Source organism: Melitaea cinxia, chromosome 2 (genome assembly GCF_905220565.1).
Source record: "Melitaea cinxia chromosome 2, ilMelCinx1.1, whole genome shotgun sequence".
In the NCBI taxonomy this organism is placed as follows: domain Eukaryota; kingdom Metazoa; phylum Arthropoda; class Insecta; order Lepidoptera; family Nymphalidae; genus Melitaea; species Melitaea cinxia.
The window spans coordinates 8,748,928-8,769,841 of record NC_059395.1 but is presented as its reverse complement, the minus strand read 5'-3'; the positions used below and the strand labels follow the sequence as shown (position 1 = coordinate 8,769,841).

Sequence of the window (20,914 nt, the reverse complement as noted above, 5' to 3'; positions counted from 1 at the left end):
TAAATTAAATAAAATTCAAATCAAAAACTAAATGATTTTAATAGCCATGAGATTTATTTTAGCAGGCAAAATCAACACTCCAAATATATATATATTTTTACCCGACTTTAAAAAAAGAGGAGGTTACTCAATTCGACCGAATATATATATATATATATATATATTTTTTTTTTATGTATGTTCGGGGATAACTCCGTCATTTATGAACCGATTTTGATAATTCGTTTTTTTTTGTTGGAAAGGAGATATCCTTAGTTTGGTGTACCATGATAAGGAAACCAGGATCTGATGATGGGATCCCAGATAAATCGAGGGAACTTCTTGAAAATCCGCAATAACTTTTTACTGGGTGTACCGATTTTAATAATTTTTAAATTAATCGAAAGCTGATGTTTGGCATGTGGTCACATATAAATTTTATCGAGATCTGATAACTACTTTTTGAGTAATCTTTGATAACGCGTCGTTACTTGACTATTTTTTCGTCGATCTACGTTGTATTACTCGTCGATGTGAATGAAGTCGGTTTTTTTTCGTTTGCGAGCAAACACAATTATGTTTTAAAGATGTCAAAGAAACCTGCACTACAATTATCATTGACTTTCAGGTAAATTTTATGAGGTGTAAACGTAACCCCAACACTAGAGATTACTTTGACACCCTTTAAAAAATTTATATATAATTAATGGAGGGTATTAGACTGCTGTGCTATACATATCTGAAAGCTAAGACTTCAAGTGTTCTGATGAGGTAAAAAAAAGCTTAAATTGCAAGCACATTTTATCGTATAATGTAGAAAAACTTACAAAAACATGTCAAAGTACCGCCCAGGTTTACGGTAATGAAGTGTGACTAATGTCATAAATATTTTAAACCAATCTTTTTACTACAAATTGCTTAAAAATGTAATCACTCAAATTATTGACACTAACAATATTTGAAACTGCTTTATATAAAGATTAAATGAAATATAGAGAATTAAGTACTTATTATGGATCACATATTTAAAATAAGTGGTAATATTTGCTTTGGTAAAAACGAGCCTTCTGTTCTGATTGTTGATATTGTTATTTTATAAAATTCATACTTTTTCTTTCAGAAATGTTATTATTGCCGTACTTGTTTATAACAATGAGTTCGTCCATGGTAATAAATTCAGATCTCAATAACGATAAAAATTCGCAAATAGAAGTTCGTGCGGTTATGATCAAATGTAAAAATGTGTGTATTCTTACAATGATAGAATAAGTATTTACTAGTCTCATTAGTTTACTATAATCTTTATTTTGGTTAATATTGTCTCGATGATTTAATTTTAGTAAGCAGTTATAACTTCTACTAAACATGTGTCCAGTTCATGACAGTAGGTACCTGTTCAAATATAAAATGATTTGCTCTAGTTCAGGTTATCTATTATAATAATAAGTTAAATATTATAAATAAAGTATTAGGTATAATAGTTTAATTTAAAACTATACTATGAAATATCAGGAAAATCTAGATGACCTAGAAGAAGAAACGACACGATTTCAGCGTGAAGAACTTTTTAAACATAACGCTTTGCGAAACTGCAAACAGAAACTTACTATCACACTCAAATCTCAGAGTTTCCCAAACGTTAGTAAAATACTAATCTATGATTTATAAAAATTAACACTTTTAATTTTTTTAACATTATCATTATAATACGTAAGCTATCATCATCATCATCATTTCAGCCTATTACAGTCCACTGCTGGACATAGACCTCTACAAGTTCGCGCCAAAAATGGAGTGAACTCATGTGTTTTGCCCATAGTCACCACGTTGGGCAGGCGGGTTGGTGACCGCAGGGCTGGCTTTGTCGCGCCGAAGACGTTGCTGCCCGTCTTCGACCTATGTATTTCAAAGCCAGCAGTTGGATGGTTATTCCATCGGTCGGCTTTTTTAAGTTCCAAGGTGGTAGTGGAACTGTGTTATTCCTTAGTCACCTCTTACGACACCCACGCGAAGAGAGAGGTGGCTATATTCTTACTGCCGTAACCACACAACGTAACAATATTTTTTATGTAACGTAACACACGTAAACAATATTATTTTTTTTTTTTGTATTTTGTATATTATGGTAATCAGTCGCAAAATTCTGTTCTATCCAAAACTAGTGGTCCTAGGTCAAACCCGTTTATTAGGATTTAGGTTGTACAAGCTTAATATTTATCATTATTATTATTATTTTTTTGGTATCGCAGTGGAACCCATTTACGGGTGATATCCAGGATGCCCGGGTAGGCATTCCTAGACCGTATGTCGGCTTCAGCAATTGGAGGTGCAATACCGACCAAAATCCCTGCGGGAGCCTTCAGTCGCATTAATTGGAGGGTCCCGGATCTGAAGGCAACAGGATCCCTCCAGCGACAGGCTGGCTTCGGAGAAAAGACCAGACTTCTCCTCCATGGGGACTGTCCGGCTCACCTCTGAACAATCCCGACGACGCCATGTCTAGTAGGACCGGGTTCCCATCCCGGCCCGACACGGGCACAGGGGCGTTACTGGAAGCGCATTAAGTAGCGCCTCCTACGCACCCCCGTTCGTCGCCTGCGGACGGAGGCGTCGTCGGTGGCCTCTCTCTCATCCACTCGTCATTTTCCTTCTGGGACATTATTGTCTCGCAGAAGGAGACCATCGCCTTCCAGGACTCGTCGTCGCCGAACATCGCGGTGATAACGCTTGGCAGTGACATGCCCCCTCCGAGGACTGTCGACAGATCGCGACGCAGCGCCGCCCATCTCGGGCACACCTCGAAGGTATGCTGGGCAGAGTCCACCGCCGCGGACCGGGCGCAAGGCAGCCATTACGCGTGTGCCATACGGCTGCTCCGCCGAGTCCTCCGCCCACCTCCGCATTAGTGCTTTTTGCCCCATCCGGCGTACCCGTAGGATCCCGTCCAACGTGGGATTCTCACCGAGAGCCCTCCTACCCGAGACGTATGAGTAGGTCTCGGCAAGGACCTCAGCCACGAGCTCCCACGGGGGGTCGCCGGCTAGAGCAGTAGCTGCAGCCCACGATACCGTACGGTACCCCCGGATCACCATCACCGCGATGATCCCCTGCGCCGACCGCAGTGCGGCCTTATTCCTCGCAGTGAGGCGATCCGCCCAAACCAGGGCACCGTACGTCGCCATACTCCAGCAGACTCCGGAATATAGCTGCCTGCAGGCGGCGCGGGGTCCTCCGAGACGAGTCCGACGACAGCTTCGCAGAACCCAGTCGTACCCGATGTCCCACAGCATCGGATCCAGAACCGATCCCTGCGGGACACCACAGCCGACTCGCCACCACTCCATGGACCCCGACCGATTCTCGAGGCCTACTTTCCGATCGCAGAGGTACGCCTCCAACAGCCTCCCTAGATACGGAGGCACTTCGAAGAATTTCAGTGCCTCCCGAATCCCTGCATGCGGGACGCTGTTGAAGGCGTTCATGATGTCCAACGACACCGCGACCACAACCTCTCTCCCGTATTCCGCCTCATCCGTCACCGCCCGCAGGCATTTGAGGGCGTCGATTGTCGACCGGCGTGCTCGAAACCCGAATCGAGATTCTGAGAGTCTGGGTCTCGAGCCTACCTCCAGGTGCTGAAAGAGCCAGGAGGCCACTATCCTCTCCAAGGCCTTTCCAGTTTCGTTCAGCAACATCACCGGTCGCATCGACGAAGCCGAGTCCGGTGTCCGACCTGCCTTAGGAAGTAGGCAGAGCCAACCCTCCTTCCAGGCTCTCGGGAACTGGCCAGACCGCAGGCAGCGGTCAAAAAGTTCCCGGAGGCTGTCGCTGAGGTGCCCGAGAGCGATCGCAAGAAGCTTAATATATTGTTCTAAGCTAATTTGGACTAAATGTCTTAAGTAGCTTACCATAGACCGAACCGACTTTGAATTCTTATTTAATTAAAATAAGATTTAATATTCAATGGCTATTAATTAGATAAACAATATCTATTAAAGTTAATTATGTCAAACCGTATTGTACTGTAATATTTGATTGAATTTTATAAGTATAAGTACACTTGAATAGGTACATACCTACCTAATGTATTAAACGTAGAAAGTATTTTTTTTTCAAGATCTTACAATTAGTTGCTGTAAGCTCAAAATTGGTATGATCAGGTTCCATTGTTTTACCGCAGCAAATTTCTGGTGACGAATATATTCCGATCGATCATGTAATAGACGGTAATAAAAAACGGATCCGACTTCTAAATCCTTACGTTCTACGTTTACGAAGAAAGTTACCTTTTCAAGCTTACAAGCTACGTAAAATGAATGTAAGTTTTTAAATTTTACAATGGTAACAATAAATCTACATACCTAGATACCTAATTACATACGAACCTAAATCAATCTTCACCGAGCAGATAATAGAATGAAACATAAATATTAATAATAAATTTAGCATATTAGATAATATATTAAAAATGGGTTGCCTAAAAAAAACCTGGACTGACCATTTTTAATTATTTTTAATTTTATTTTTTTAAATTGAAAATTGCAACATCTAGATAATAACCCTGCTGAAAATTCAAATAAAAAACGATGATTTGTATGGGAAGTTATTGTAAACTATTGTGTGTTTGAAACAGGGATTCCAAAATGTTCATAAATTTTTTATCTGTTATTATCTGGTCTATCTGGATCCAATTAGATCTATCTGGATAGATCTGTATATGAAGAGATAGATCTAGATAGGAATAGTTTACAAAATAGTCTGTCCAGGATTTTTTTTGGAAACCCATTTCTAATTTAACTAATATATTGAACTTATTATAAAACATGATTTATTCTATTCAGCTCGGTGAAGATCGATTTAGGTTCCGATCTTCTACTACAAAGGAAAATAAAATTATTGGTAATTTATTTTCTAGTCGGTGACTGGAATAATATTACGATCTAACGACGAAGAACGCATGGCCGTAAATAAAAGTGTATGTATATTCTAAGTTCATTACTCTTTTATTAGCAAATCTTTATGATATACCTGCTTAATGTACAATAAGCTTGTCTAATTATTATTATTTTTTTTTTTTGTAGAAGTATGCACAAAATCTTTAAATAAGAAGTATGATCCGAAAAGGTTTTATACTTAATTTTAACTACACCAACGGAGATCAACAACAACACATCAATGGTCATGACATCAGAGAACTTGCATTCAAACAATCGTCACAACTTAATAGTAATTTACCATTGAATTGACACGGACACATTCAAATTAAGAATGTGGAAAATAAAATAGTTTTTTTATTATTATAAATAAATAAATAAATTATTCATCTCAGTGTTGGACAACAGCTAACTTTTAAAATTAAAAGTTTTTAAATTTCTGTTTAACAGCTTTTCACTATAAAGCTATGCTTTCTAAAATTTAGTACCTAAATTTAGTAAATAAAGGGACGTCCCTTAAATTTAAACATGTGCCTATAAGTATTTACTGTCCAGACTGTTCTAGAGTAGTATAAAAATAAATTAAAATAACTTCAAGGCACTGGTACCTAAAATTTTTTTATTATGAATAGTCATTGTCATAACTGTCTTCAGTGAAAATTTCAGTTTTTATTTCTTTTTCCATCGGCACGTTTTCGTGATGATCTCTATCGCTTTCCACGTGATTTTGTACGGATAACTTTTCCTCTGCATCGATGATTATCGCAAATATTTTCTTCTTAACTTGGGTCTGCATCCACTGCGGCATTGTTTTTGTACTCTGAAGTATACAGTTGAAGAATGATTCCAGAGCATCCGAGTCTTGCCGGTAGTCCACTTTACAGTCTAAGCAGCGTCGTTTAGACACGGGGGCGAGATTACTTTCACCATTTTCAGTAGTCGATACATCATGGTCGGAATTTTTCGAACTACACGTAGGCACAGAGGGTGGTTCAAATTCTATATTTTCTGTGATACGGTACTTCATATGTGGTTCTAGGAATTGCATAGCTTTAGCATACTTCCATGTAGTTATTTGTGCAGGTAGTAATTTATTTTTTCCTAACTTGGCCCTTTTAAGTGCATCCCGATGGTTGTCTCTTAGTTTCTTCCATTCTATTTTAGCCACTTGTACTGAAAATAAGAAAAGAATAGTTGTTGTATTATATTTTAAATCATTGTAAAGAAAAGCGGTTGTTTTGAATTTTTACACGAAAGAAAAGCAAGTAGGTATAAGAAATCTAAAAACAATTGTAGGTATTCAATATATATTTAGTTTGTCTGTGTGTGAATATACCTACACTGAAAAAGAGATTTTACCTGCAGATAGCTAAAGTTATAAGGGTATCATAGGTTAATTTTGTTTAGAGAAAATAATTAGCGTTCCGCGAAAAATTGAAAAGCCTTCAGGGATTTTTGTACTGTGAATTAAAATGATTTTTTAACCCAGTTTAAAGTTTTACGATTTACAATATCGTGGGTAGTAGCTGCTTTTATTGTATCTACTTCTGTATGTAAAATAATTTAGTACCTACGTCCTACATTATGAATTACGCGGACTGAGTACCTAAGTAAAACTATAAGCTAAAAACATCTGACCTTAAAATTATTTATGGAATAGCAATAGACGTTTTCGGTGAAAACGTCCCTTCTAGTTTACGAGAGTAACGTCGACGTTCACCGTTTTAATTCCCGTTCGTGGGATATTTGTATATACACAAATTACTTCTAGTTTGGTCCTTGGAAGTCTACCAAACGTACCTTGGCAACTATATTATCGTAATTATCTTGTGGAGTAGGTTTTTTTTTGATTGATTAACCACATAGTCAAAAAGAGAACTTACTAAAAGAAAATTATTTTTTTAAACAGATGATTTTTATATCGTATTTTCGAAAAACAGGCTTATTTACTATAAAAAGTATACTTAAGGTACGACCCCTAACACGATAATATTAAGTTCAAAAGAACAAATGAAATACCGCATTATCACATGAAGAGTAGATATTACGTGAGAAAAAACACTTTTCTTTATAAAATAAAAAAAAGATCACGAAATTAAGTTTTTTGACGAAAAAAGACAAATTTTTATCAACATACTTATGTTTTACCGGTAGTCAATTGAGCTGTAAAGCTATTAATTCATTTTTCACAAAAAAAAAACTTATTTAATTGAAATAGCTAACAACCATAACGTAAACAAAAAATTTCGTGTCTCAGTAAAAAAGATATTAAATATACCTACTAGAAGAAACGTAAACGTATAACTATATCAAGTGCAACTCACTATTTGGTATAGTGCTGTTGTTATAATGATCAACGACACATTGCCAGGCATCGTCCTTGACGTGCATCTCACGGTAGTCGGGATGTAAAGGGTTCCATAAGCAAGGTTGTAACCGAACCCCTTCAATAAACGCTTCCATAACTTAACTTTTAACAAAAAAAAAGAAGACGTGCTATCTTAGTTAGGGACTCCCGTTCACTGAACTGCGTGACCGGCCTCGCGCCGCCTCGCGCTGGCTCGCGCGGGTACGTTCTCTCCCCGCGCAACAAAGTCGTTCCGAAAACCTGTTCTTTGTGGAACGTGATTGGAAAGTATGTATGAGCAGAAAATATATTCTTATTCTACTTCAATGTTATCAACTTGGATATGATTCTTGGTCTTATAAAATAAAATATTAAACTTTAAGTGTAATATTTATATTAATTTACAAGTTTAGTAGAACGCAAATATACGTCTAATTCAAATTATAAGGTTTATAATTATCATTAATTTGATTAATTTCTAGCGCACGTTATAATTAATTACTAACTTATCCGTATATATGTGAATCAGATTTTATATACTAACAATTATTAAATACATATATATACACCTATATGTAACATTTATAATTCAGAACTTTAAAAAACTACATTTCTTCCTAGTGATTTAAAAACAATTATACTTGAATTTCATTGAAATCTATTAAAGTTAGTAAAATCTTGTAGTTTCTTTTAACTTTTGGAACGAAGTTCCTTTTGATTAGTTTAAATTTGATTAATAATGGTATTTCAACCGACTATAAAAAAGTAGTCGTGTTTTTTTGTAATGGTTGCTACCTCGTAGCGTTTTACTGGTGGAGTTGATGCTTGTCGTATGGTGCCATTTAAAATTTTAATTAATGCGTGATCTGACGAGTAGTTCTGAGTTATCCCGAATAATGAGTATTGCACTATATTTAATTTTCAATGTAAATTGAAGTTGATTTTTTTGTTTGACAATTAACACAATTATTCTTAGCTGATAGATACAAAGCCCTGCTTAAAGAATAAATTCCTAGCCTTCGTCTAAACGAGTGTGTACAAAAGAAATTGGTTGTCTGTAAAGTTGGTTTTCGGACGATAGTTTAACGTGACAACCTCAAAACAAAAAGTCTCCTCGGACACATAGGCCAATTGAGTGGAAGAGAGATAGATGCGGCGCAAGCGTACAATGAGCGTAACGGGACAGCGAGCGTAACGCCAATGAGTGTCACGGTACAATGAGTAATTCTTTTTCGTGCATGCATCCGGCGTTCATCGAATTATTAGACGTTGTTACGTCAAAAAATGTATAATATACCTACATAATTAGATTCAGCTTGTAATATCCCACTGCTGGGCATACGCCTCTTTCCCCGTGTAGAAGAAGGATCAGAGCTTAATCTACCATGCTGCTCCAATGCGGTTTGGCGGATATATTCTCTACTATGAGTAACGATTGCTATCAGGTGTACATGATAACAACCGGGACCGACGGCTTAACGTGCTCTCCGAGGCACGGTGGGGAGACCCACAAAGACTGCACAAATAACCAGACCACGGCAAAAATCTGTATAGCTAATACAAATGTTTGTCATGTGTGGCAATCGAACCCGCAGTCGCCAGCGCAATAGCCACAAACCAATACTGTGACCGTTACGCCCACGCGTCGTCATATACATAATTATAAAATAGCTATATTTAATACGTATGTAATGTATTGTAATCCTAGTGAAATATTTAATAATTAAAATTAAAATATAAATATATAGGTGTATAAAATATAAATGTATAATTTCAATTTGTACACATTATGTGTGTGGTATTTGCATTAATTACAGACAAAACTCAAAGGTGCTTTACGAGCTCAAATCGTATAACGCGTCAGTCTAGATATTATAATAATGCTCATTTTTCACAAAGTTTTGCCAAAGATTTAATTGATGGTGAATGGAAAGACGTCACACAAACTGAAGAAGACATTTATAAAAATTCAGTAGATAGTGAAAATTACTCTGAATACAAACGCCATAGATATCCATCAAAAGCTTTTGAATTTAATAACGACTCGAATGCCCAAGCTTTTGATATCGACTTATATAAGCATTTTGATAAAAATGAAATTTACAAACAAAAAGAAAATGAAAATACATTAAATGATATTGACGAAAATGAAAAGGATGTATTTTTATTTAGTACTGACCACTCTGCGTCAGATTTACGAAGAGGATACGGGTCCAAAGAAACGAACAACAAACAAAATTACAATAGAGGTGTTTCACACGAAAGTATGTTGTCATTCGATAACGAAACTAATAAAGAACTCGAGCTTGTTGTGTATGAAATTTGTGATCCGGATTTATGGTACACCGCTCACGTGCAGCTGTTTGAAAAATTAACAACTCCTGAAGGAAATACATTATGGAATGATCTAATGAAACATGCTACACCCAGGTAATATGTGTCACTATTATTGTAAAAATTGTAGTTGTATTTATTTATTTATTCTTAAATAATTAAAAGTTGTAAAATTGTGAAGTAGTTTTATGTTTTTTAAATTTTAGTCAATTATTTTTATTATACACACTGAAATACGTAACTAACGTTCACTCGTAAGATTGTAGTTTAAGATTAATTCGCTGAAAAAGTAAATTATAAAGTAACGAATATTCAATGTCAAAAAATCCAGCGCGAAAGCAATGAAGGGTGGTACAATTTTGTAATTGGTTACTAGGGAGAGAATACGCATATCTGTTTTGGTTTAAGGATGGGACCTTATTTAAAACCGGCCCTTTTTAGGCACAACCGCTTACATTACATTAATTTTCTCGGTTTCATAACTTTAGAATATTCAGTCATGCGCTACTTGAAAACTCGCCTTACAGATTTTTTAGTCTGTTAAGCTTTTTATATATAATACAATGAATGTATTAAGTGGTAATTAAAGTTGCCTATATTTATGAGGTATCAAAGGTAGGTACATAAATTAATGCTGCAAAATTTTAAAATTATCGATGGTGACAGACTATTTATAGTTACGATATATCAGTGAAATATCAACACATATCTATAATATAAAAATGAGTCGCTGAATGTGTTGCTAAGCGCAAAACTCGAGAACGGTTGGACCGATTTCGCTAATTCTTTTTTTTAAATATTCCTTGAAGTACAAGGATGGTTCTTACGGAGAGAAAAATTCTAAAAAAAAAAATAATAAAATTAAAGAATCGACTGTTAGGCGATACGAAGTTCGCCGGGTCAGCTAGTTTGTAATATTTATCGATTATGACATCAGCGAAGTATACACAAATATTTACTCGTCCAACTCAATTGTGCACTCCTTGAGCAACAATAGGTGCGCTGGCGCGCAAATACCAATGATTCTAAACGAGGAACCTTTTACTTGGTTTATACGCAAGAGGAAAAGGAAGCCAGGACCAACGATACGGATTCGGTGAAGGGTCGCACGACATGACTACCCACGAAGCACAGGGGCAGACCCGCAACGAGGTCATCATTATCCAGAGTAGATCCGAGGAACTCCAGATAGACGACAACGTGACACATGCGGTAGTGGCAGTAACCAGGCACACGAACATCTTATGTCTACTACACCAACAATGGTGACGATACAATTGGCAGGTTCGTCGCCCGAGCGATATAGGTGCCACAACGATAACCATTCTGTAACAAAGTTTAAAGTTGTCCATAGACAAACGAGACACGGTCGCAAAAGTTGTTTTTGGAATGTTGACAGAGGTCAATGGATCTCTCCATTCCTTCTCCATCAGCTTTCGATTAAATTAAAAATTATTATTAAAATCGGTACACCCAGTAAAAAGTTATTGCGGATTTTCAAGAGTTTCCCTCGATTTCTCTGGGATTCCATCATCAGATCCTGGTTTCCTTATCATGGTACTAAACTAGGAATATCTTCTTTCCAACAAAAAAGGAATTATCAAAATCGGTACACCCAGTAAAAAGTTATTGTGGATTTTCAAGAGATTCCCTCGATTTCTCTGGGATCCCATCATCAGATCCTGGTTTCCTTATCATGGTACTAAGCTAGGGATGTCTCCTTTCCAACAAAAAAAGAATTTGTCGAAATTGGTCCACACGGTCAAAAGTTCTGATGTAACATACATAAAAAAAAATACAGTCGAATTGAGAAGATACCAAATACATAATCAATTCCAAGTACAGAATCAAAAGTCAAGAGCTTTCGCCAAAACCTACAAGAATGCACTACTTTCCTTACCACCTAAAAAATGGACGAAGTTATGAAAGCACTTGAGGCAATAAAAAATGATTTGGATAATCAAATACAAGAAATCCGAGAAATTGGAAATAATGTTACTGAGCAAGTATTACACAGAATATTAGTAGGATGTTTGAAGAAAAGTTTTTAGCATTAGAAAATAAAACACGGAAACCTGAAAGAAATAGTAGAAAACCAAAAGCTAAGCCATCTCAGATTCGCGGATGACATAGTCATACTGTCTGAAATTGCAAATGAATTACAAGATATGCTCCGCTCTCTTGCTCAAGCAAGCTCAAAGGTAGGATTAGAGATGAATGCTACAAAAACCAAAATCATGACAAACAGTATAGAGCGGCCAATCAACGTAAAAGAAAAATATATAGAATATGTTCACAGTTACATCTACTTAGGCAAACAAATATCATTTTTGAAAACGCGCAATGAAGATGAAATTGAAAGAAGAGCAAACATAGCCTGGAAGAAATTTTGGTCACTCAAAGAAATTCTAAAAGGAGACTACTCGATAAATCATATGAAAGTGGTATTAGACACCTGTTCATACCAACATTTGAAATGAAAATTAACGATAAGAAAATAAAGGCTTTTTTATTTTATTTATTCTTAAAACGCATACAAATAAATGATAAAAACTTCAAACTTTTAAATCTTTATTAACCCTTATAAAAAAAAAAAAAAACTAAAAAAAGGCTATAAAATCAGACTATCAAACGAGAGAAAGGGCGTGAGATTTTCAATTTTTTTTCCGATAGCTCGCCCAAACATTACGATTAAATTAAGTATTAATATTATAATTAGTAATTACTTAATACTCATATGAATATTCTTATTATTAATAAATATTTATTAACTTATGAGAGCTCGTATAGTAGTAATAGTAGTACCTACCTATGTTTTTTATTTTATTTATATTAAGTAAGTTACATTATATAATATAAGGACTGGCTACTAAATATTTTAATAGAAATGAAAATTTTATTGTTTATTTTCAGTGTAAGTTCGCTGCGTCCCGAATGGTCAGATGATAATTTAAACATACAGTATAAACCAATGGAATGGTTAGCTAGAGAGGATTGTGCTCTTCCTTTACAAAGCCTTTGTTTGATTACACCATCCAAATTTGATAGCAGTAACTTTCGTGAAGGTAACAGAGATAATGTGGTTCGTTAAGGAGGTTTTTATCTTGAAATAATAGTTGTTATGCTTACGATTTTATTACACCAATTAATTTAAGAAAATGTTGGTATATATACCTATTACATACAATTTTTATCATTGACCTCTACATAATAATATGTAACAGAAAAGCCTAAAGATTCAAAAATAATTTTAATATTGAATACAACATTCTCTCCTTATGCTTACTATCTTAGTTTTAGGTTCTAATTTGATAAACTAATTATTTAGGAATACTTTATTTTACCTTCATTTAGCTGCCTTTGGTAATTTTATCATACTGCCTAGACAAGATATCATAACATTAAACGGTCAAAAAAAAATGAAAAAACGGAATGAAAATAGTCTGGATACTGATACTGCGTCATATGAAGACAATGGACAGGTAATAAGCCGTACCTACTTCTCATATTTAAAATACACTAGTGATTGCCCAGAGTCGAAATTCGACCATAATTAAAAATTTAAATTAAAGATAACCAAAAAATATATAAAATAAGGAACCTTTTTTTAATTTTTCAATTTGAATACAGACTGACAATAAACAAAATAGTATTATTATATGTGTGTAATGTTTTTTTATGGTGATATAATTCATTTCTATGCATAATTAAAAAAAAAAAATTAGCATTCTGCACTCGTTCTCTATATAAACTATAAGTGTACGAAATTTCATACTCCTCCTTCCGCGCAATATTCGTAAAAAGCGGTAGGTACAAAGTTTTTGCTTTACGTATTATTATATAGATATCTGTAGTACAACATCTTGTTAAACGTCCCAAAACTGGCGTCTTAGAAGGGTTGTTTTAACCACCATGCTGCTCCACTGTACGTTTGTATTTAATGACTGAAGAGTAGATACTTGCAATCTCAGCTAAACAAATTTGAAATATTGTACTTGCGATTGTCTCAGGTGCAGTTTGGTACATCTGGTACGTAATTATTTTATTGCAGTTGCATCGTAAAGTAGCAGTTAGGATGACAAGAGCGCTCGTAGGCAATACAGTTAACAATTTTAAAATTATCAGTCGAGGACCTAATCGTTTTCTTAAATTACCTCACACGAAGCCTCTTCAGACGCAAATCGACATTGAAGTGAAGGCTGATGATAATTCACTCGTATTAGTTGGGTAAGACATAAATGACAATAATTTTAGTTAAAAAAAATAAACAAATATATTTTAATAAAAGGTTACTGGTTTTGGGGCTGAATCTCTCAATGATGAGTTGGGAAATTAGGTTTTTTTTTTACAGAAAATTGTTAATTGTCTCTGAATCTTTTTATGTATGCTACCTCAAAACTTTTGACTGGATGGACCGATTTCGATGCTTTTTTAAAATTGAAAGGTGGTACATGCCATTTGGTTCCATTTTAATTGAGATCTGACAATTACTTTTTAAGTTATAGCTAATTAGGCGTATTTACTTCACTATTTTTTCGTCGACCTACGTTGTATTACTGGTCGATGTGATATGGAAGTCGGTTTTTTTTTTGTTAGCAAGCAAACAATTATTTATCAAAATAAACGAACATTATTATCACTGTAATAGCAACCGGTTTAACCTGCTTTAAAATATTGCAGGTAATAAGTGCAATTACTAATTTATTTTTATGCACAAATATACAAAATCGAATCCGTCCAAGCATAAGTTAAACTAACGATCATTGTCACTTATATAATATAATATTTACATATAAACCTGCTCTGTCCACCTGTTTTATAGGAAGAATGGACGCTTAACGACAGTTGTAACGGACTCAAGTCGACAAACACGGTCTGTGTTCTCGATACAAGCTACTAACATGGGACTCGCTTCAGCACGCTTTCGGTATCGCTAATATATATATCTATATCTATATCTATATATATTATATAAAAGCGAAAGGTCACTCATCACGAAATCTCCGAAACTATAACAGCTATAAACTTGAAATTTGGCACGTAGGTTCCTTATAGGGCGTAGACATCCGCTAAGAATGGATTTTACGAAACTCGACCCTTAAAAATAAGACGGGGTTGGAAGTTTGTATGAAAGTCCTATGTTTTTGAAGTAAGAGACTTGAAATTTTAAATGTATGCTCTGTAGATGGTGAGGAGGTGTCCAAATAATGCATCGTAATCTATATATCTACAATATATATAAAAGCGAAAGGTCACTCACTCATCACGAAATCTCCGAAACTATAACAGCTACAAACTTGAAATTTGGCAGGTAGGCTCCTTATAAGGCGTAGGTATCCGCTAAGAACGGATTTTACGAAACTCGACCCCTAAGAGGGTAAAACGGGGGTTGAAAGTTTGTATGAAAGTCCTATGTTTTAGAAGTAAGAGACTTGAACTTTAAAATGTATGCTCTATAGATGATGAAAAGGTGTCCAAATAATATATCTTTAGAAATCAACTCCCTTTTGGGGTTAAAACGGGGGATGGTAGGTTGACTCACTCATCACGAAATCTCCGAAACTATAACACCTACAAACTTGAAATTTGGCAGGTAGGTTCCTTATATGGCGTAAAGATCCGCTAAGAACGGATTTCACAAAAGTCGACCCATAAAGGGGTAAATCGGGGGTTGGAAGTTTTCATGAAAGTCCTATGTTTTTGAAGGAAGATGCTTAATATTTAAAATGTATGCTCTGTAAATGATGAAAAGGTGTTCAAATAATGTATATTTAGAAATCAACTCCCTTTTGGGTTAAAACGAGGGATGGTGGGTTGACTCACTCATCACGAAATCTCCGAAACTATAACAGCTACAAACTTGAAATTTGGCAGAAAGACTCCTTATAGGCCGCAGACATCCGCTAAGAACGGATTTTACGAAATTCGACCCCTAAGGGGGTAAAACGAGGGTTGAAAGTTTGTATGAAAGTCCTATATTTTTGAAGTAAGAGACTTGAAATTTAAAATTTATGACCTATTATAGATGGTGAGAAAGTGTTCAAATAATGTATCATTAGAAAGCAACTTGCTTTTGGGGTTAAAACGGAGGATGGTAGATTGACTGACTTATCACGAAATCTCCGGAACTATAACAGCTACAAACTTGAAATTAGGCAGGTGGGTTCATTATAGGGCGTAGATATCCGGTAAGGACTGATTTTACGAAAATCGACCCCTAAGGGAATAAAACGGGAGTCGGAAGTTTGTATGAAAGTCTTATGTTTTTGAAGTAAGAGACTTGAAAATTAAAATATATGCTCTATAGATGGTGAGGAGGTGTCCAAATAATGCATCGTGATCTATATATATAAAAGAGAAAGGTCACTAACTCACTCATCACGAGAACTCAAAAACCGCTGGATGGTCTATCCATCCAGGTTGAACAAAGATAAAATTTGGCAGGGAGGTAGATTATAGTTAGCAGACGTCCGCTTAGAACGGATTTTACGATATTCCACCGCTAAGAGGGTTTAATTGGGGTTGATAGTTTGTATGAAACATATACAGCCTGAAAATAAAACTAAAAATGTGGTGTATAGAGAGGTTTTACAAAAATAACTAATAAATTATACTAAATTGTGCCTTTGAAAAAGTTACTCAGAGTGATATAAGCATTTAAAGTGACTGAAATAAAAAAATAATTTGCGTTAAGCATCTTAATAGTTAATGCATATCTTCATAACCACTCGGACGTAGTCGCGGGCAACAGTTAGTGTATTATAAAACAAAGTCCCCAAAAGTGTATGTGATCGATTCTCTCAAAATCTACTGAACGGATTTTCATGCGGTTTCACTATTGGAGATAGGGCTCCACCATTGGCAAGTTTGCCGAAAAAACTTTGTGATACACTAATTTCAACGCGGGCGAAGCCGCGGGCACAGCTAGTATATATATAAGAGAAAGATCAATGACTCACTCATCACGACAACTCAAAAACCGCTGGATGGTCTATCCATCCAGGATGGAAAAAGATGAAATTTGGCAGGGAGGTAGATTATAGTTAGTAGACGTCCGTTAAGAACGGATTTTGCGATATTCCATCGCTAAGAGGGTTTAATTGGGGTTGATAGTTTGTGTGAAACATATACAGCAGGGTCGGTTTAAAGGAAAATAGCCGCGTTTGCAATCCTATGTGTTCAAGAAACATTTATAGTGATCACTTATAAGTAGTACAAAAAATATATTTTATACAATATCTATTATTATTATTATTATTTTGTTTGATTTATTTTATTTTACGGTATTTGTTATTTTCTAAAATACTAAATTTCCTAAATACTTTTTCGTACTTAATAAAAAACAATCAACAAAATTAAAAAAAAAAAAAATCAAGAACTAGAAAATATATATAAAATTCAACATTTTTTTTTCAAATTGTGTTGCTTCTATACACGCCGAAGGAACTTCGTTCTTTCCTGGTGTCCCATGACACCACATAATTTTTATGGGTAATATTTGTCAGTATACTTCTCAGTCTACCTATATACCTTATAATGTGCATCGAAAAACGATTCAGAACTATAATTAAATATAATATACTTATATATTTCTTCATAAAAATATTTTTGGCTTCAATAAAAGGTGTAAATGATTAAATAGAATGATTTTTGATTATATCCTGCTAATATAAAAAAAAAAACAACCACTCCGGTGTAGTGGTGTGATTTGTTACTACATAGTGGGCTATGTATCCGCCAACCGTAGTCTAGCAGCGTAAGGGATTAAGCTCCAATCCATCTCCTAGATGGAGAAAGAAGCCTATGCCTGGCAGTGAGATGTTACAAACTGAATCATCTATATAAAAATTAAGTCAGACCTCACGATCGATTTCGGGTGCTGTATTTCACCCTGGTTGTATGATTAATAAACCATGTTGCAGAGTTTTAATTCGTGAATGCACACCAAAGCTATCAAATGTGATTCTTAAAAAGAGAGAAAGTGAATATATTACGGCGGGATATGTACTCTTTCCTCCGAGACTTACACAAAGTTTTCGCCTCGACCTTCCTGTAACTATTCCAGTTGAAAACGCTCACTGTGTCGGTACGATGTAAAATACTTACATAGGTACTAGAAATTAATCTGGATGTGATGTTTTGAATGCATACGTTGACTGTCAGCCATTTTAAGTTATTAAGAAACATAGTTCTAATAAAGAAATATTTAAGTTAAACTTTTTTTTTACATATTTTCTTCCAAAAATCACACCTAGCTGTTCTCAAAATATCAAAAAAAAAAAAAAATTTGAGCATTTTTTTTTGTATAGGCAAATGAATAGATTACAAGGACAACAATAAGTACTAACTAAATCACTAATATGAAAAAGTAAGCACCATTAGGAGAATACGTTGTTTAATTTTTTTATATCTATACTTCAGTGGCATTGCTCAATGAGAATGAGGAAGCAGTGGCAGTTCGAGATGTAAGAATTAAAAGAGATGATCGCTGTTTTTGTGTCTGGTATTGTGACTGCGTTTGTTTAAGTAAGTGGAAGATAAAAAGATAGTGTTATACAATTTTTATATTAATTTTATAATATCTAGTTACAATGTTATTATTAGTACAATATTCTTTGCTATCCGAAAAAGTTATTTTGTCATTTAACCTGCTCTTAATACATTTTTAGTAGAACTATGTACTTAGTACGTAAAAATATGTTTGAACAAGTAGATTCGAGTTAAAGTAGTAATTAACTAAAATGTGAAACAATACATTAATTGTAGGTGAAGATCCTAAACTATTATGCCGGCGGTTGTCTGAGCCTCAGCTTATTGCAGCAGGGCTTCCAATACAGGAGAAATCGCGGCATATTCGTTCAGTGTGTTATCCAGACGTGGTTACACTTAATCTGTTTGTAACGATCATAGGTGTCATACTAGCACTGTTGCTTTTAGGTAATACCTTTACACTATAGTTAAGGACTCATGCAAACAAATAAATATATAAACAAATGTCTACAACATACGCAAACGGTTGTCTGTTCCTATACTAAGCAACTTAATGCTTGTGTTATAGTTATAACAGCCGACTGGTATAGTACATATATATTTTTTTCGATAAACATACATACAAATAATACATATATACATATGTAAATAAATCTATGTATTACACCCAGATTCGGTGTTGGAATCGAACCCACCACCCCGGAGCAGAAAGCAGTCACTACAAACTACTCCAACGGGCTAGTCAAAAATCAATAACTCCTAAACAATTTATTTGCAAACTCTTTTGTTACTTATTTTTATTTCACTCTTGCATTCAGCCTATAACATCCCACTGTTGGGCATAGGCCTCTTTCTCCATCTAGGAGAGGGGTTTTCATTCCAATATTATTTATTAAGTTTTACAGTATAGTTAACTAATGGTGGTACTGTGTGGTTACGGCAGTAAGAATATAACCATCCCCTCTCTTCCCGTGGGTGTCGTAGGAGGTGACTAAGGGATAACATAGTTCCACTACCACCTTGGAACTTATAAAGCCGTCTGATGGCGGGATAACCCTCCTACTGCTCGCTTTCAAATAGACAGGCAGACGACGGGCAGTAGCGTCTTCGGCGCGACAAAGCTAGAGCCCTGCGTTCACCAACCCGCCTGCCTAGCGTGGTACCTATGGGCTGAACACATCAGTTCGCTCCATTTTTGGCGTGAATTTGTGGAGGCCTATGTAAAGCAGTGGACTGTGATAGGCTGTAGTGAAGTGTTTACTGTCCTTGAGTGTTTTGTAAGTAACCGTTTCTCCTGTTCTTATAATGTGTAACGTTTCCTACAATGTTATATACGTTATTATCCTTTTTCTAAACTGAACCTGTCAGTAATGTATTATTTGTGAAGTAAAACTTCTTTATGCATGCTTGACTTGGGAAATAAGCTGGTGAATGCGTGGAAGAGAGTGGAGTGTTACGAAAGGTGTGATCGGGTGAGACGAACGGAAGTTGATATATATAAGTTAGATGGAGCTAAAGAAATTTTACTTTAGTCGTGTGCTCTAAAGCATACTCGTTTTTTATTCTATCAATTTATTTAATACAGGTCTACTAAAAGCGATTCTTGGTCTCGTATTGAGCTGTGTGGGGTCCTGGGGCCTTCAGCTAATGATGCAAACTCCACGAAAGCTTGACCATTATTATGAGAGTTCTCTGAGATCTCGACAAGTGGTGTACGATAGGGAGGGTTGGCCTATCCACCCTGACACGAAACAGCGAAATGTTCGCCTCATAAGCAAGTAAATATACACAAGTATTTCTTATACTTTCTGTTTGTATGCATTACATTGGATTGCGTTAATTTTTAAGGTTCCGTACCTCAAAAGGAAAAAACGGAACCCTTATAGGATCACTTTGTTGTCCGTCTCTCTGTCAAGATCCCTTTTGTCTGGAACGCGTGGAGGTATCTTCAAGTTTACTGTCCCTAGTATCTGTGAAAAAAAGCCAACGTAATCAAAGCATACAGCCGTTTATGTTGCAAATTTTCGGCACTCGTAAAGGAATCAAAACCTACAGGGTACTTTCCGTAAACTCAGAATCTCAAAATTTGGTACGAAGGAACGTTTTATAGCACAGATAAAGGAGAAATTGTGAAAAGTATAAATTTTTAGTTACATCATATAATAAAAATAATTTTAATGATGGTACGGAACCCTTGGTGCGCGAGTCCTACTCGCACTTGGCCGGTTTTTTGTAATTGATAGAAACCCTATCTTTGATACAAAACTACTTAAGCTATAAATTTTATAAAAGGATTGAAATAGGTATCAACAAATATAAAAAGAACTAAAAATAACCCATCAACTCCCTAGTCTCTTAAAATTATTAACATTTTATATGATTTATAACTACAGACAAATGGAGTTCATGCTTAACTTAATATTCTTTGTCACTCTACCATGTATATTAATTTGTGATGCCCTCAAAAAAATGGTATTGTATTGTAATGCTACTGAGAAAAAACAGGATGGACGATATAGAAAAAATGAAGAAAAAAAATGTTTTAGTTCACGTGACGCGCAGGTGAGAGCTTATAGCTTATACCAAGAATATTAAAGTTGATATACAGAGTATCCGGTAATTAGTGGATAACCCCGCAAGTGTTTGTGGGGGGGCACGAACCAACTGAAAAATTTAAAAAAAAAATCTATCTGCAACGGTCTAGGATTTTTTTATTTTATTTTTTTTTATTTAAGTACGAAAGGAGATGGATACGATTCCATACATTCTTGGGCAAAAATGTAATGAAATGAAAATTGTATTAATTAATGCATTTAGACTTATTGATCCC

At 35.3% G+C, this 20,914-nt stretch overlaps 3 protein-coding genes across 3 annotated transcripts in view; 2 read left to right on the top strand and 1 right to left on the bottom strand.

Moving 5' to 3' along the window:
* Positions 1-1,141: 1,141 nt before the first annotated feature.
* LOC123659291 overlaps positions 1,142-20,914 on the top strand; it is a 25,789-nt gene continuing 6,016 nt past the window's right edge. Inside the window, exons 1-14 of the mRNA XM_045594540.1 lie at positions 1,142-1,221; positions 1,492-1,617; positions 3,390-3,546; positions 4,140-4,297; positions 4,821-4,878; positions 9,453-9,690; positions 12,508-12,676; positions 13,646-13,821; positions 14,417-14,521; positions 17,517-17,680; positions 18,016-18,120; positions 18,361-18,531; positions 19,670-19,862; positions 20,478-20,646. Of these exons, the coding sequence (XP_045450496.1) occupies positions 1,144-1,221; positions 1,492-1,617; positions 3,390-3,546; positions 4,140-4,297; positions 4,821-4,878; positions 9,453-9,690; positions 12,508-12,676; positions 13,646-13,821; positions 14,417-14,521; positions 17,517-17,680; positions 18,016-18,120; positions 18,361-18,531; positions 19,670-19,862; positions 20,478-20,646 (2,067 nt within the window). The 5' untranslated portion in view covers positions 1,142-1,143. The remainder of the gene's footprint in view (positions 1,222-1,491; positions 1,618-3,389; positions 3,547-4,139; positions 4,298-4,820; positions 4,879-9,452; positions 9,691-12,507; positions 12,677-13,645; positions 13,822-14,416; positions 14,522-17,516; positions 17,681-18,015; positions 18,121-18,360; positions 18,532-19,669; positions 19,863-20,477; positions 20,647-20,914) is intronic.
* Positions 4,960-7,444, bottom strand: LOC123664188. Its single transcript, XM_045598788.1, has 2 exons — positions 7,238-7,444; positions 4,960-6,086 (listed from the first exon to the last, which is right to left on the bottom strand). The coding sequence occupies exons 1-2, from the start codon at positions 7,374-7,376 to the stop codon at positions 5,536-5,538; spliced, it is 690 nt and encodes a 229-aa protein (XP_045454744.1). The 5' UTR covers positions 7,377-7,444; the 3' UTR covers positions 4,960-5,535.
* LOC123664219 (methionine-R-sulfoxide reductase B1) overlaps positions 18,046-20,914 on the top strand; it is a 20,551-nt gene continuing 17,682 nt past the window's right edge. The window contains exons 1-2 of the mRNA XM_045598823.1: positions 18,046-18,050; positions 20,068-20,072. The gene's annotated coding sequence lies outside the window, so the exon portion shown is untranslated. The remainder of the gene's footprint in view (positions 18,051-20,067; positions 20,073-20,914) is intronic.